Raw genomic sequence first — 14,969 nt, 5'->3', positions numbered from 1 at the left:
CGGATGCAGAAAATCTCATCCGGTTACAGCGCTGTTTAAAGGGCAACGCATTAGAGTCGGTGAAAAGCAGGCTTCTTCTGCCATCAAGCGTGCAGCACGTCATCGAGACCCTGCGCACGTTATTCGGTAGGCCTGAACTTCTGATCCGGACTCTTCTAAACAAAATTCATCAAATTCCATCACCAAGGCCCGATCGGCTGGATACGTTAATGCAGTTTGGACTGGCAGTTCAAAACCTTGTAGATCACTTGAAAGCAGCCGGTCAAACAAATCACCTATCGAATGCAACACTAATGCAGGATTTGGCGGAAAAGCTTCCTGGAACCATGCGGTTGAGTTGGGGTGAATTCAAGGGAAGACATCGGATAGCAAATTTAGAAACATTCGGCAAATTTATGTCAGGACTCGTTAATGCTGCCAGCGAGGTGACCTACGACCTTCCGAATTTTGGAAACCAGGTTCGAAGCGAGAAGCGGAAATCCAAAGAAACCAGCGTGAGCTATACCCACTCATCTGCGATTGTACCTCCTGAAAATGCAGATAGAACAGTAAGAAATCATCATACAGGTAAAACATGTTTCGCCTGTGGGCGTGAAGGTCATCGTGTGGTCGAGTGTTCTCAATTTAAAGCGGCCAGTGTGGATGAACGTTGGAAGCTTGTTAAGCAAAAGAGTCTGTGTAGAACGTGTCTAAATAGCCATGACAAGTGGCCTTGTCGATCGTGGACCGGTTGCGAAATTGGTGGGTGTCGTCAGAAACATAATACTCTCCTACATTCTTCACTTCCTCCCGTTCGTAGTGTGAGTGTTTCTGCTAGTCATGTCTCGTCTGGTGAGTTCAATTGGCCACTGTTTAGAGTGGTACCTGTGATTCTCTACGGGCGAAGCCGCTCTCGACTTGTTTTCGGATTTATAGATGAAGGTTCATCGTACACTCTACTAGATCAATCTATCGCGCAGTTACTTGATGTCTCCGGTTCAAATGAACCGCTTACTCTACAGTGGACTGGTAACGTCAGTCGAGTTGAGTCCGAATCTCAACGTGTACAACTAGATATCTCCGGTAAAATCGGAAACCAACGGTACCGTTTAAACAATGTCCGGACTGTCCGTCGCTTGCTTATCCCCTCTCAAACCCTCCGGTATCATGATCTAGCGCGCCGTTTTCCTCATTTACAAGGTCTACCATTAGACGATTATGAGCTTGTCCAACCTCAGTTGCTAATCGGTTTAGACAATCTTCGACTGTGTGTTCCGCTTAAACTTCGCGAAGGAGGCCCTAGAGATCCAATCGGTGCCAAATGCCGTTTGGGTTGGAGCATTTATGGATGTATTCCCGGGCAGTCTAGTAGAACTGCAATCGTTAACTTTCACCTCGGAACTGTTTCTGATTCTGATCGTGAAATGAATGAACAACTTCGGAACTATTTCGCGCTGGAAAATTTCGGTGTAACAGTGCCCAGTGCCATCCTAGAATCATCAGACGAAAAACGAGCAAAGCAAATCCTGAAAGAGACTACGCGACGTACACAATCGGGAATCGGCTTTGAAACGGGACTTCTGTGGAACACCGACAACCCGGAGTTTCCCGATAGTTATCTCATGGCGGTCCGCCGCATGGAATCCCTGGAACGGAGACTTGAAAGAGAGCCAGTACTACGAGAGAATGTGCGAAAGCAAATTGCGGACTACGTGCAGAAGGGCTACGCACATAAGGCGTCTCTAATCGAGTTAACTTCTGTTGATGTGTGTCGTACGTGGTACTTACCACTGGGTGTCGTGACTAATCCGAACAAGCCCGGTAAGATCCGATTGATCTGGGATGCAACGGCCAAGGTAGGCGGAATATCGTTTAATTCGAAGCTCCTGAAAGGACCCGACCTACTGTCTCCTCTTCCACAAGTGTTGAGTCAATTCCGTCAGTTCCCGGTAGCAGTGTGTGGAGACATAATGGAAATGTTCCACCAGATCAAGATTCGCTTTCCTGATTGTCAATCACAACGTTTCCTGTTTCGAGATCATGCTACAGATTGTCCTCAGATCTACATCATGGATGTTGCAACGTTTGGGGCCACATGTTCGCCTGCCACGGCCCAGTTTGTGAAAAATACGAACGCGCTTGAGTTCTCCCAGGAATTCCCGCGAGCAGTAGCTGCTATTCTGCACGACCACCACGTGAGATATGGACGGACAACGCGACTTGTTTTCACGGGGCGAGCAACGAACTTAAGTCGGAAATTGAAGCCACTACACGCGCTCTCGCCCTTACTTTCACTAGCGCTCAAACAAGCTGCAAATTTATTCCACCGGCATCCCCACACATGGGTGGGGCGTGGGAGAGACTTGTACGCTCGGTGAAAGAAGCTGTCGGTACAATCTGGGAGGCACCTCGCAAACCGGACGACGAAACGTTTGAAACCATTCTTTACGAGGCGGAAGCCATGATAAACTCGAGACCATTAACATACATACCGTTAGAGTCGGCTGACCAAGAAGCGTTGACACCCAACCACTTTTTACTAGGTAGCTCCACCGGTGTCAAAATCCTTCCTACTGAACCCGTAGATTATCGAGCGACCCTTCGCAACAGCTGGAAGTTGGCACAACATATCACGGACCAGTTCTGGGTGCGGTGGCTGAAGGAGTATCTGCCGATCATCACGCGGAGATGTAAATGGTTCGAAGAAGTCAAAGACCTGGAAGTTGGCGATCTGGTGTTGGTGGCTGGCGAAACGGCGAGGAACCAGTGGATTCGGGGACGAATAGCGGAAGTAATCCTGGGACGGGATGGTCGAGTTCGGCAGGCACTAGTACGGACATCGTCGGGAACCTTACGAAGACCAGCTACAAGATTGGCTGTTTTGGATGTCGTGAAGTGTCGTGAACCTGATCCAGGTGTTCCAGCAGATGCATTTGCTCATCATGGTTCACGGGTGGGGGAATGTTACGACTAGGTCCCTCGTCGATTCAACATAACGCTACGCGGCGCCTCATCGGTCATCGTAGGTGGCGCGTCAACTGTCAACCAGATCATCAATCGTCGTCAAATGTCAACAGTAGGAAAAGTGCAACTCATTTTTATAAGTTTCGTATCGATAGACAGTTGTAAAAGTTAAAACTAAGCTTTCGGTAGTTTAGGTGAATTAGAATCAGCAGCACTCAATATTACTTATTTCGGATACTGTAAGTAAGCATAGTATATTTAAAATGTAAAATTAATGCTATGAAAACTGTATTAGCACAGACTAACAGACATGACAGTATGAGTAAATTCTTATAAAAATAATTTTTCGTGACGCACTAGTTCCACCTATATCGTACTGCGCGAACTATTTACTATCTGTACACCCCTTGTGTTATGTACAAGTTTTTTTACTAGTTGGTTTCCCCTCGTTTGTCAACACCGATCAGCTGCTTGCAGGGATGCCTGATTTCATCCAAATATTTGAAAATGAATAGTCGCAATAAATTATTGGATTACGTTGATAATATATTCAACTTTTTCGCGATGTTGGAAGATAACCATTTATTTGACTCAGCGTTGTTCATCTAGACTATTTTTTATTGTGTTGGTAGTTTTCACCCGAAATTAAGTGGCGGCAGACCAGAAGCAAGTAAATATTGTAACAAAACGGGTTCGAGTTTGTATTGCGTTGGAGGATGAGAAGTAGGCACAATTATGTATATACACACTTAAATTTTTTAGCTGAGTCTCGGCAAAAAAATGCCGAGATTCGCACAGCCGAGTAATCAGCAATCATCTCGGCAAATATAAAATTACTGAGCGTCTCGGCACCCTCAAATTTGACAAACGTCAAATATTGCCGAAATCGTCAGCATAAGATTTACTGTTTGCTCAGTGAAACGTTCACTGAATATTCGGCAATCCAATAAAACGAAAAAATGAAAAAATAAATTACCGAATCATCTGTAATCAAAAATCTAGTCAATTAATTTTATTTGTAATTTCTCAACATTATAAACACGTCATTCAGGATCAAAAATTCATTTTATTAACACCTGAAGGAGGCTTACAAATTTGTTGCCAGTTATGCTCAAAGCCTCTACCTGAAAACATGTAGCATAAAAAAGCGGCGTTTCCAGATGCGACCACCTTGAGTCGAGCTGGAAATATGAAAATAAAAATATATATTGATTTCTGGCTTACAAAAATGTTCAATATTTAATGATGCATATACGGTATTGTTCAAAAAATAAACTTACTTTGATCTATTGAATTATTCCATGCATTGGGTTATTTTTTCGCATATCCTCCAAAGTTTTGTCTCGAGGACGCTTTGAGCCCCGTGTTGGGTGCTTTTCCCTTATAATCGCGAGTGCTCTGATAATGTCGCTTTTTATAGAGCGAAACATGTCACTATATTTATTCAATATTTTTACTTGTAAGTGGTTCCACGCTTCTTCGAAGATTATCCATTTTTTCACTCGAGAATTTCATCAGAAAATAATTGCACAATGCGAAGCGAAAATGTAACGCGGCAATAAATGACAGCTGTCGTGCTGAATCTCGGCAACAGCTAGCGCATATTCCGAAATCTCGGCAAACGTCTCTGCTGATGTCGGCATATCTGTTGTTTACTGATAAATTCAGCAAGCAATTATGCCAAATTTCGGCAAAGTGAAGCATTTTACCGAAATATCAGTGAATGCATTTAACGAAGTTCAGAAACATGCGTATTGATTACTGAGCAATCAGCAAACTTACGTGTTGCTGATCAGTTTCGGCATTTTATTATGCCGAGCTCAAGAAATTGTTTTAAGTGTGTAGTTTTGGCAATATGTATTAAATCTGTATCCTGTATGAAATTCGCATGGACGTATACAAAACAATACATTACAGGTAATTTTGTATAATTGGCAACTCTGTTGGTAAATGAAAAAAATAAACACAGTCTAGATGACAGACAGGATGTTTTTGATAGGGTAACGTGGCGCCATCATGACACATGTGAGCACTGTCCCAAATAAAGGAATATTCGAAATGACCGTTAAAATGATTGAAGAATCTAATTTGAGTGTCCTGTCTGTTAGTCTGTGGTATTAGGTTGCATTAAGGGTAATACACACCGGCCGACCCACTTCCACTTACCTTTTGGGCACCAAAAATTGTAAGTCGTATGTTATAATTGCTATGAAGATTAAATTATACTATTAATAAATTACAGCTTGAAGCTGACTGGAAATATTATTCGTCTGCTATCAGGAGTTTGGTTTGCCATTCGAAAATCCACCTCAACAATCCTATAAAACTCAGGTGATTTATTTTTTGAGTGTACATTTTGATTTCAACAACTAACCATCTCTACACCCCTCGTCGACAGTCATTGCAGTTGTCAAAATAAACGACCCCAAATGCTGCAACAAGCAACGCATCTTTAATCGTCTCCATTTTTGTTCGTGCTCGAGTTGAAGTGGAAAAGTTTTACGGTGTGCGTTTTTGCAAAAATCCGTTCAGAATTTGTTGATTTTGTGCCGAATTTTAGTTCCATTTAGAGCTAGTGGTTTGATTCACAACTGTATCTAGTTGAAATTTCTTGAAAGTCATTTTCAAGGCGAATTTTTAGGTTTTTCTTAACCTGCAGTAGTGCCCTTGGTGCATCGTTCAGCAGCAGTGGAATAAAAATCGAATAATGGGTCGCAAAAAGAAGAAGGCATCGAAGCCCTGGTGTTGGTATCCTTTTGCAGTTAAAAATACCGATTTGTTTTGTTTTCGGAAACTCGGATAACTTAATAGATGCGGTACCACGTATTATATAACTAAATTGTCAATTTGCAACGATATCAGAAAATGATTTTTCCTTAGCTAGCATTTTGCCCTCGTGTGCGTTTCCCTTTCCCCTTTTGGCATTTTTTTTTGCTTCTGTAGGTATTGCAATCGAGAATTCGATGACGAAAAGATTCTGGTGCAGCACCAGAAGGCGAAGCATTTCAAATGTCATATTTGTCACAAAAAGTTGTACACCGGACCGGGCCTTTCCATTCACTGCATGCAGGTACACAAGGAATCGATTGATAAAGTGCCAAACTCGCTGCCGAATCGGTCCAACATCGAGATCGAAATCTACGGTATGGAAGGAATTCCACCGGAAGACATCCGAGAACATGAAAAGCAGAAAAACGGAGGTGGCGGTGGTGGACGATCGGACTCAGATGACGATGAACCAGTTACGAAAAAAACAAAACCGGACGGTAAGTTGAAGATCATGAAATGATGCGATGTATTGATATAAGAAAAAAAAACTACACCTACAACAGCCGTTTCGCATGGATTGGTAATGCCGAACATGATGCCACCCCATATGCAGCCGTTCGGCATGAATCCAATGATGGCTCCGATGGGTCACATGCCCTACATGGTCCCTCCGGGAATGCCGATGATGCCTCCAATGATGGGAGGTCACCCGAGGCCACTGTTTCCGGCGGCGGCTTCGGCAACCACAATGTCAGCCAATCCTGCAATCCAGAAACCTACGTTTCCTGCGTACAGGTTAGTATCGAAAGCGATGACCTCTGTATTTCCGGTTTTCTAACGAGCTATTTCGTTTGCCAATGGCATCCGGCAGCAGTGCGACGATAAGCGCCCCGCCTACAACCAACACGGCGAATGCCGCCAACGCTGCTTCCGGCGAAGCGTCCAAATCTTCGACTGTGATACCCGCCACAGGTACTACCTCTAAGATTGTTCACCCGCCGGAAGATCTCAGTCTGGAGGAAATCCGAGCTCGCAAGCCGCAGTACCACAAAAAGATTAGTCTAGCGACGCAGCAGTTACTGCAGCAGAAGCAACAGGAAAAACAGGCGGCAGTCGTTGCAGCTGCCACGGCAGCCGCCCAGCAGCAGCAGGTGCAGGCCCAGTTGAAAGCCCTTTCGTCGGCAGCCGCGGCCAGTGGGACGAACTCGATCGTCACAAGCCATCCGGGGAAGGACACCCGACTGATGTCGCCACACGAGGTAAGTCCGGGGGGACATTTATTTTTATGATTGAATAAATGTATTGTTTTTTTCATTTCCTATTTCAGTAGATTTCGTTTTTAGTCTAGAATTTTGCTGTATTTTTGTGTTATGGTATTTGTTAATTCAATTTTTTACATCACTTTGATTGTTTGGTAACTTGGAACCGATACTCGCTTGAAGAAAAAAAACTAAAATATTCAATCGCACAAAAAACAAATTCGGTAATTGAATTCTTGGTTGAAGAGAATTCAAAGAAAACTAACTTATTTTGGCCAGAATAGAAGTATCTTCATGTGTTGCATGGGTATTGGGCCGTAATGGATTTCTACTTAGTTAGCTTTTGATTCTAATGTGTTAAAGTCAGTTGAATAATTAAATTGAATAAGTTAAGCTGATCATTTTTATTGGTTCCTTTTTCCCATACGATAGCGCCAAAACGGCTGCTCATGATAAAAGCACTTATAAAATCAACACATTTTTGTTCTATTCTATGTTGAGATATGATTTCAATACACTGAACAATGTTCCGGAGTTCAACGGACGAATGAACAGTGTCTTACTAAATTACTCGACTTTCAATCAACGAATTGCAATCAAATCGAATACAATATGTTTGCTTTGGTTCTAAGAAGCAGTACCACCGAGGAAAAGGTTCAATAATTTTTCAATACTAGTGCTATTATAGCGACGCGAAAACTCGGAGCGAATGCACCTATTTTCATCTTACCCTGAAGAACCATCTATCGAACAGAGACAGCAAATCTCACTCTAACTGTCGTGATCTTCGTGTACGAGATTGCGGTAATTCTCTAGTATAATTCTTTACCTGAATTGTGATTTTCGGTAAACAGATTCTTTTGTAATTTATACATAATTGAACTTATTTTTTTGACATAGTAGGGTGGGTGTCTTGGGTCACAACTATCACAATTGAATTTATAGTTGTTTCAATGCATGAAATTTTGAACAATGTCAAAGAATGTAAAGAAGAAAATTATTAGGGTGGTATTTGCTGACAAATTCATATTTTTGCTGAAAGTTATATCCGAAATAATGATGTATAATATCAAGCAAGTAAAAATGAAAAAAAACTTTTTTGACGCGAAATTGATTTCTACAATTGACGTTTTTTCACTGATCTTGGTGCTGAGGATTTTTTACGGTTTTGTCCAAAAAGGCACATTTCAGGGCTGTTGCTGTTCTTATCTCTTTCTTTTCATGAGCAGTGGCCTAAGGCCTATAGTCTATATGCCCGATTGTGCATTTCAAGATCTTCATTTATGGAACATTTTTGCAACATTCAAATTGTGATCAAATCCTTAAAATCATATTTTCTGATACTCATTTTCAAAATTGTTTTATTTCAAAACTGAAGAAAAAGCCATTGAGCCAAGTCGGTCGACTTTCTTCTATTTAACGCATGTCAATCAATGAAAACTTACTGAACAAACGGAACGCAGCTTTCTAGCACATTGAATGTACAAAACCTACCAAAAATATCTCCGTCTTTGTTGGATCGAATAATTATTTACTATTTAAACAAAGTCTGTTCGATATGGTCCCCGATTCCGGGCAGTTTATGTTGCTGAGGAAGTCGCGACCGAGTGTTGTCGTGAGGAAAAATTACGGACTCGTTCCTAAACCGATTTCAACAATCAAGTCAACGATCAAGTTCGAAGTTCAAATGGATGACACTTCTGATTCTGGAGATATAATGGTATGTCACATAGCCAACAAAACGTGCTTTTCTTTCTCCGCTCAATTTTGTCGCAGATGGCTTATGCTCGTACTATTAGACCCGACTGCTCAGCCACCAATGGAAAAAAAATTACCTTCAATGTCAACTTCCTTTTTTGAGTCGTAATAAGCTACTAAAACGGGAAATTCGCAAGTCAAGGTGATTCATCTGATATGTAACTGTCCCGCATTGACGCAACTACGTAGCCGGGTTTTTGGTTCTTCATACTTAGTTGAGTCTGTGTATGTGGAACTAAAATTAAATGGTTATTCTATTGGTATTCTTGGAGTGAATGAATCCGTTCTGTATTGAGCTTGGGGTGCCGAAATTACTTCTGTTCATTAAAATTGCGAATCGTGCTGCATTCTTCCGGGAATGCAGAATGATGTCACTTTTGTAAAATCTCTGAATCCTCTCGAGAGTTGGAGGTTTTATTAGATGTGGATTTTGGCACCTGAAGATCATTCAACATCCTTTCGGGGATGCAGCACGATTTGTTTCTTAATGTTTGGTGTTGTTTCCCCACTTTACAATGTCCTTCCATGTTCCTTTTATCCTTCCCTTCTGGTGCAACAATTTGAGTTTCAAAAGTATCACCAACAAGTGTATATCAATATTTTTAATCTTATGGAATGCACTGAGGAGTGTTCTGAAGAAATGAATTCTCTATCCCGCAATATAGACCACTTATAACTTTACCTTCAGTTGTAGGTTAATTACTGACAATTTTAATTATACCAAGAGAAGGGGACAATTCCAATCAAATATTCTTCTGAAGGCTTTTAGGCACCAAAAACAACGCAAACAAAAAAAACGCGTTTTGGTGTAATTGGGACCACTGTGCACTGGAATAGGGGGGAAAGTCGCTTACACAGAAATACCGACATCTTCGTTAAAAATGGACGGATTTAAACAATCTATGACTTGTTGGATAGCTATTACCATAAAAAATGTTAAAAAAAACATATTTTGTTTACAAGGACAATTGTGACTGATATTGTCCAAAAAATGCATTTTTTTACTTAAAAGTATGAATAACTCAGAAAGTAATTATAAATTTTAAACCCGCTGTAATCCACCTAGTGGTGTAATGATGCCTTTCTCATATCAATCATACCATTATTTATAATACTATGGTATTCTTCAAAATAAATTTTCTAAAGATTCTTGAAACAATTACCGGAATCGGTTTTTTGGCCGTCTACTGATAATGATTACCGATTGGAGTAGTTTTGAGGCCGATTTCAACATTTTTTTGTTTGACCACTTCAAGTGATGATATAAAAAAATTAATATACTTTACCCTATAATTCCGGAACCGGAGGTTGGATCCAAGTAAAATTTAGAAGCTTTGTAAATTAATTTGAATCTAAGTTTGTAGAAATCGATCCAGCCATCTCTGAGAAGGATTAGTACACATTTTTGCACATTTCACCCCATAACTCAGGAACCGAAAGTCAGATCCAAACGAAATTCGGGAGTTTTGTATGGAACAATGAAAAAATTCATTTGAATAAAGGTGCTTGTTTTACCTATCCTTAGCCCCACTGTCTGACAGCGGTTTACATGACTCAGAGAGTCAACACTTTAGTCCAGGACTCAGGGAGGTGTTGACTCAATCGAATCCCGATGACCCATTTCGTATACAGAGCAAATCATGTTCCAAGTTTTTTGTTCCATCGACCAGCCCCGCCTAAATGAAATGTTTGCATCAAATGGATTCAAACATTACAGAAACACTTTCGATCCTTTGCAATTGGCAAGTAATCAAGCGTATTTAGTTTATGTTCTTCAGTTTTGTATGATCTAATCTATCATTTTTGCCTTTCTCTATAGAAAGGTATTAGAATTGCTGGAAAAACCGACTTTCGAACGGAGCCTCGGAGACCCATAGTGTTATATACCATTCGACTCAGTTCGTCGAGATCGGAAAATGTCTGTGTGTGTATGTATGTGTGTGTGTATGTGTGTGCACTTTTCGAAGCTATTTTTTTTTCATAAATACGTTTATTTCTTAAGGCAGTTTACATAAGTTTTTCTTCGCCGTAGCATCACTTTTACATAATATTCTTATCCTAATTTAATTCTAACATAGTCACAACGTTTTGAATTTATTAAAACATATTCTCTTATAGCTTAAATATCATCTTAGGTAACTCGTCATTAATTATGAAATCTACTCGGAAATATTATTTGAACCAAACGATTACCTTCTATAAATTATAAAATAAGCTGTTTTTTTTTGACATTTTGTTGATAATTTCATAAACCGTTTCGAGTTTGTTTGTATCATTACATAATTTTTATTCTAATTTAGCTATTGGATGAACTCATGGACGCAGCTGGGATCAGAGCTAAGTCTTAAAAGGGGCCTTTATTAAATTGAAACTCCAATTTTCTTTATGAAATGATAAATAAGTTTCATGCATGAAAGGTCACGACAAGCAAGAATGTCTCGAACTGGGATATTGGATAGTCTACCTTGGGTACGCAAAGAATTTATTAGTTGAGATCTGACATCACGATACTCCACGCATGTCCAAACGACATGATCAATATCCCGATAACCTTCTCCGCAAGCACAATGATTAGTCTCGGAGAGCCCAATTCGAAGGAGATGTGCATCTAACGTGTAGTGATTGGACATGAGTCTGGACATCACACGAATGAAATCCCTACTCACATCCAGTCCCCTGAACCATGCCTTTGTCGATATATTCGGAATAATTGAGTGCATCCACCGACCCAGATCATCTCTATCCCAAGAAGCTTGCCAGCTGGCAAGTGTTCTTTGGCGAGACGAGCTATAGAATTCGTTGAAAGCAATCGGTCGCTCATAAATTTCACCCTCAATAGCACCACGTTTGGCTAAAATATCGGCTCTTTCATTGCCAGGAATGGAGCAATGAGCCGGGACCCAGACTATAGTGATTAGATAATTATTGTTCAATATGTCGTTCAGGCACTGTTTTATTTTGCCCAGGAAAAACGGTTCAGTCTTGCCAGTCATGTTTGAGCGAATGGCTTCAATTGCACTCAGACTATCTGTGAAGAGGAAATAATGGTTTGGAGATAATGTGACGATTACACTCAAACTATAATGAACTGCTGCTAGCTCTGCTATATAAACAGATGCAGGTTCTTGAAGCCTAAATGAGGCCGAAACATTATTGTTGAACATACCAAACCCTGTCGCTTCTTCAATTCGCGATCCGTCCGTGTAAAACATTTTCTCAGAGTCAATATGCCTGAACTTACTTGAAAATATTTTTGGGATTTCCGTCGAGCGTAGATGATCCGGGATTCCACGCACTTCGCGCTGCATGGATGTGTCGAAAAATAAAGTTGAGTCAGGGACATTTAGGAGGCTGACATGGATAGGAATATATCTTGAAGGGTTGATTTCCTGTGACATATGGTTAAAATATACTGTCATGAATTTTGTTTGAGATCGAAGCTCGACTAGCCGTTCGAAATTATTAATTACCATGGGATTCAGCACCTCACATCTTATTAGCAGGCGTGATGAAAGCTCCCAAAATCGATCTTTTAATGGAAGAACTCCCGCCAGAACTTCAAGACTCATTGTATGTGTTGAATGCATGCAGCCTAAGGCAATTCGCAAACAACGGTACTGAATTCGCTCAAGTTTGATAATATGAGAGTTTGCAGCGGAACGAAAACAAACGCATCCATATTCCATCACTGAAAGTATCGTTGTTTGATACAATTTTATTAGATCTTGCGGATGAGCACCCCACCAAGATCCTGTTATTGTTCGAAGAAAATTTACTCTTTGTTGGCATTTCGTTATCAGATACCTAATGTGTCCTCCCCACGTGCATTTGGAATCGAACCACACCCCGAGGTATTTAAAAGTTAAAACCTGTTGGATCATTCTTCCCATCATATGGAGCTGAAGCTGCGCGGGATCATGCTTTCTTGAAAAGACGACTAACTCTGTTTTCTCCGCAGAGAATTCGATACCAAGATGAACAGCCCAAACGGACAAGTTATCTAAGGTATCTTGCAATGGTTTATGCAGATCAATAGCTTTGGGCCCAGTAACTGAAACCACGCCATCATCTGCCAATTGTCTTAGTGTACATGGGGTTACTAGACAGCTGTCAATGTCATTCACGTAAAAATTATAGAGGAGCGGACTGAGGCATGAGCCTTGCGGGAGACCCATGTAGCTAATTCTGAATGTTGCCAAATCGCCATATGAAAAATACATGCGTTTCTCTGACAAAAGGTTGTGCAAATAGTTATTTATAACCGCTGGAAGTCCATGTTGGTGGAGCTTGTCTGAAAGAACATCAATGGAAACTGAATCAAATGCTCCTTTAATGTCTAAAAATACAGATGCCATTTGTTGCTTTTGAGCGAAGGCAATTTGAATGTCAGACGAAAGTAATGCAAGGCAATCATTCGTCCCTTTATTTCTACGGAAGCCAAACTGAGTATCTGACAACAAACCGTTCGTCTCGACCCAAGTGTCGAGACGTCGTAGAATAATTTTTTCGAACAATTTTCTGATGCAGGACAACATCGCAATGGGTCTATATGAGTTGTGATTGGAAGCTGGTTTCCCCGGCTTTTGAATGGCGATAACTTTCACTTGTCTCCAGTCAGGTGGAACAATATTTTGCTCAAGAAACTTGTTGAACAATTCCAACAAACGTCTTTTTGCGAGGTCGGGCAGATTCTTCACCAAGTTGAATTTAATTCTGTCCAACCCAGGAGCGTTATTGTTACAAGACAAGAGTGCTATAGAAAATTCCATCATTGAAAATGGGTTATTAATAAAACCATTATTTGGAGGAGATTCCCTTATAATGCTCTGCGTAGGAACAGAATCCGGGCAAACTTTCCTAGCAAAGTCAAATATCCATCGGTTCGAGTATTCATCACTCTCATTGCCCACGTTACGATTCCTCATTCGTCTGGCCGTGTTCCAAAGAGTGCTCATTGAGGTTTCTTTTGACAAACCTTCGACAAAATGTATCCAATAGCTACATTTTTTGGCTCGAAGTATGCTCTTGTACTTGGTTTCTAAAGCCATAAGTTTTTCAAAATTCTGAGGAGTTCCTCCTCCCCGTTTTAGAAACGTCTTGCAAGCATTTTGTTTTGCGAGTTTAGCCTCTGAGCACTCTTTTTCCCACCAGGGGTTGGGAGGCCTTCTGTTAGTCGTTGGCCCAGGAAAGCGTTTAGTTTGGGATTGTTCTGCTGCCTCCAGAATCGAACAAATGAGGAAGTCATATTCTTCAAGTGGAGGGAGCTCTTCCATTGAATTCAAAATACTAGAGATACTACTTTGGTATTTAACCCAGTCGATATTTTTTGTCAAATCATATGGAATACTAGCTGAAGTAGCAATGCAATTGCTATTGCTAATTGAGATGATGATTGGTAAATGATCGCTACCGTGTAAATCAGGCAATATTTTCCAGGTGCAATCTAGTCGAATTGATGTTGAGCAAAGAGATAGATCTAATGCACTTGGGCGTGCAGGAGGTCTTGGGATCCGTGTCATGCTACCCATATTTAATACCGTCATGCTAAAATTGTCACAAATGTTTTGTATTAAAGATGATCTGCTATCATTGTAAACGGAACCCCACATCATTCCGTGCGAATTTAAATCCCCCAGAATCAATCGTGGAGCAGGAAGGGCTTCAATCATTTCATTAAGCTGTCGCTGTCCAACTTGTGCTTTTGGAGGAATATAAACCGAAGCTATGCAAATATCTTTGCCTTTAATGTTTATTTGGCAAGCAACAACTTCTATACTAGAAGTTGAAGGGATGTTTAATCTATAAAAGGAACAGCATTTCTTAATTCCCAAAAGCACTCCACCATACGGAGAGTCTCTATCGAGACGTATAATGTTAAAATCATTAAAATTTAAAGCTATGTTTGAAGTAAGCCATGTTTCGCATAAAGCAAATACATCACATTTTTGGCTATGCAATAAAATTTTAAATGAATCAAGTTTTGGCATGATACTTCGACAATTCCACTGCAGGACAGTGATTGTATCATTTGCGGCGGGTGATAAATTATCCATCAAAAGATACAAAACCTGAGACAATTGGCCATTGAGCTGATAACTGCTTCAAAAAATTTCTAGCTATTGGAAGGAATGCCATTATGAGAGTCTTTAAGGGTTCAGATATATTGAATGCTGAGAAAATCCATTCAACAATTTCCGAAAACTTCAGTAATCCTGTTGGTGACTGTGAAATAGAGCCCAC

General features: G+C 40.6%; 1 protein-coding gene across 1 annotated transcript in view; it reads left to right on the top strand.

Moving 5' to 3' along the window:
• Positions 1-5,413: 5,413 nt before the first annotated feature.
• The window catches only part of LOC131430412 (BUB3-interacting and GLEBS motif-containing protein ZNF207), a 56,592-nt gene continuing 47,036 nt past the window's right edge, over positions 5,414-14,969 (top strand). The window contains exons 1-4 of the mRNA XM_058595398.1: positions 5,414-5,691; positions 5,887-6,209; positions 6,276-6,507; positions 6,584-6,971. Coding sequence (XP_058451381.1) covers positions 5,651-5,691; positions 5,887-6,209; positions 6,276-6,507; positions 6,584-6,971 — 984 coding nt within the window. The 5' untranslated portion in view covers positions 5,414-5,650. The remainder of the gene's footprint in view (positions 5,692-5,886; positions 6,210-6,275; positions 6,508-6,583; positions 6,972-14,969) is intronic.

Source organism: Malaya genurostris, chromosome 2, assembly GCF_030247185.1.
Source record: "Malaya genurostris strain Urasoe2022 chromosome 2, Malgen_1.1, whole genome shotgun sequence".
NCBI classification, from domain to species: domain Eukaryota; kingdom Metazoa; phylum Arthropoda; class Insecta; order Diptera; family Culicidae; genus Malaya; species Malaya genurostris.
Note: the sequence above shows the minus strand (reverse complement) of the source record. Positions and strands in the feature narration are given on the sequence as shown.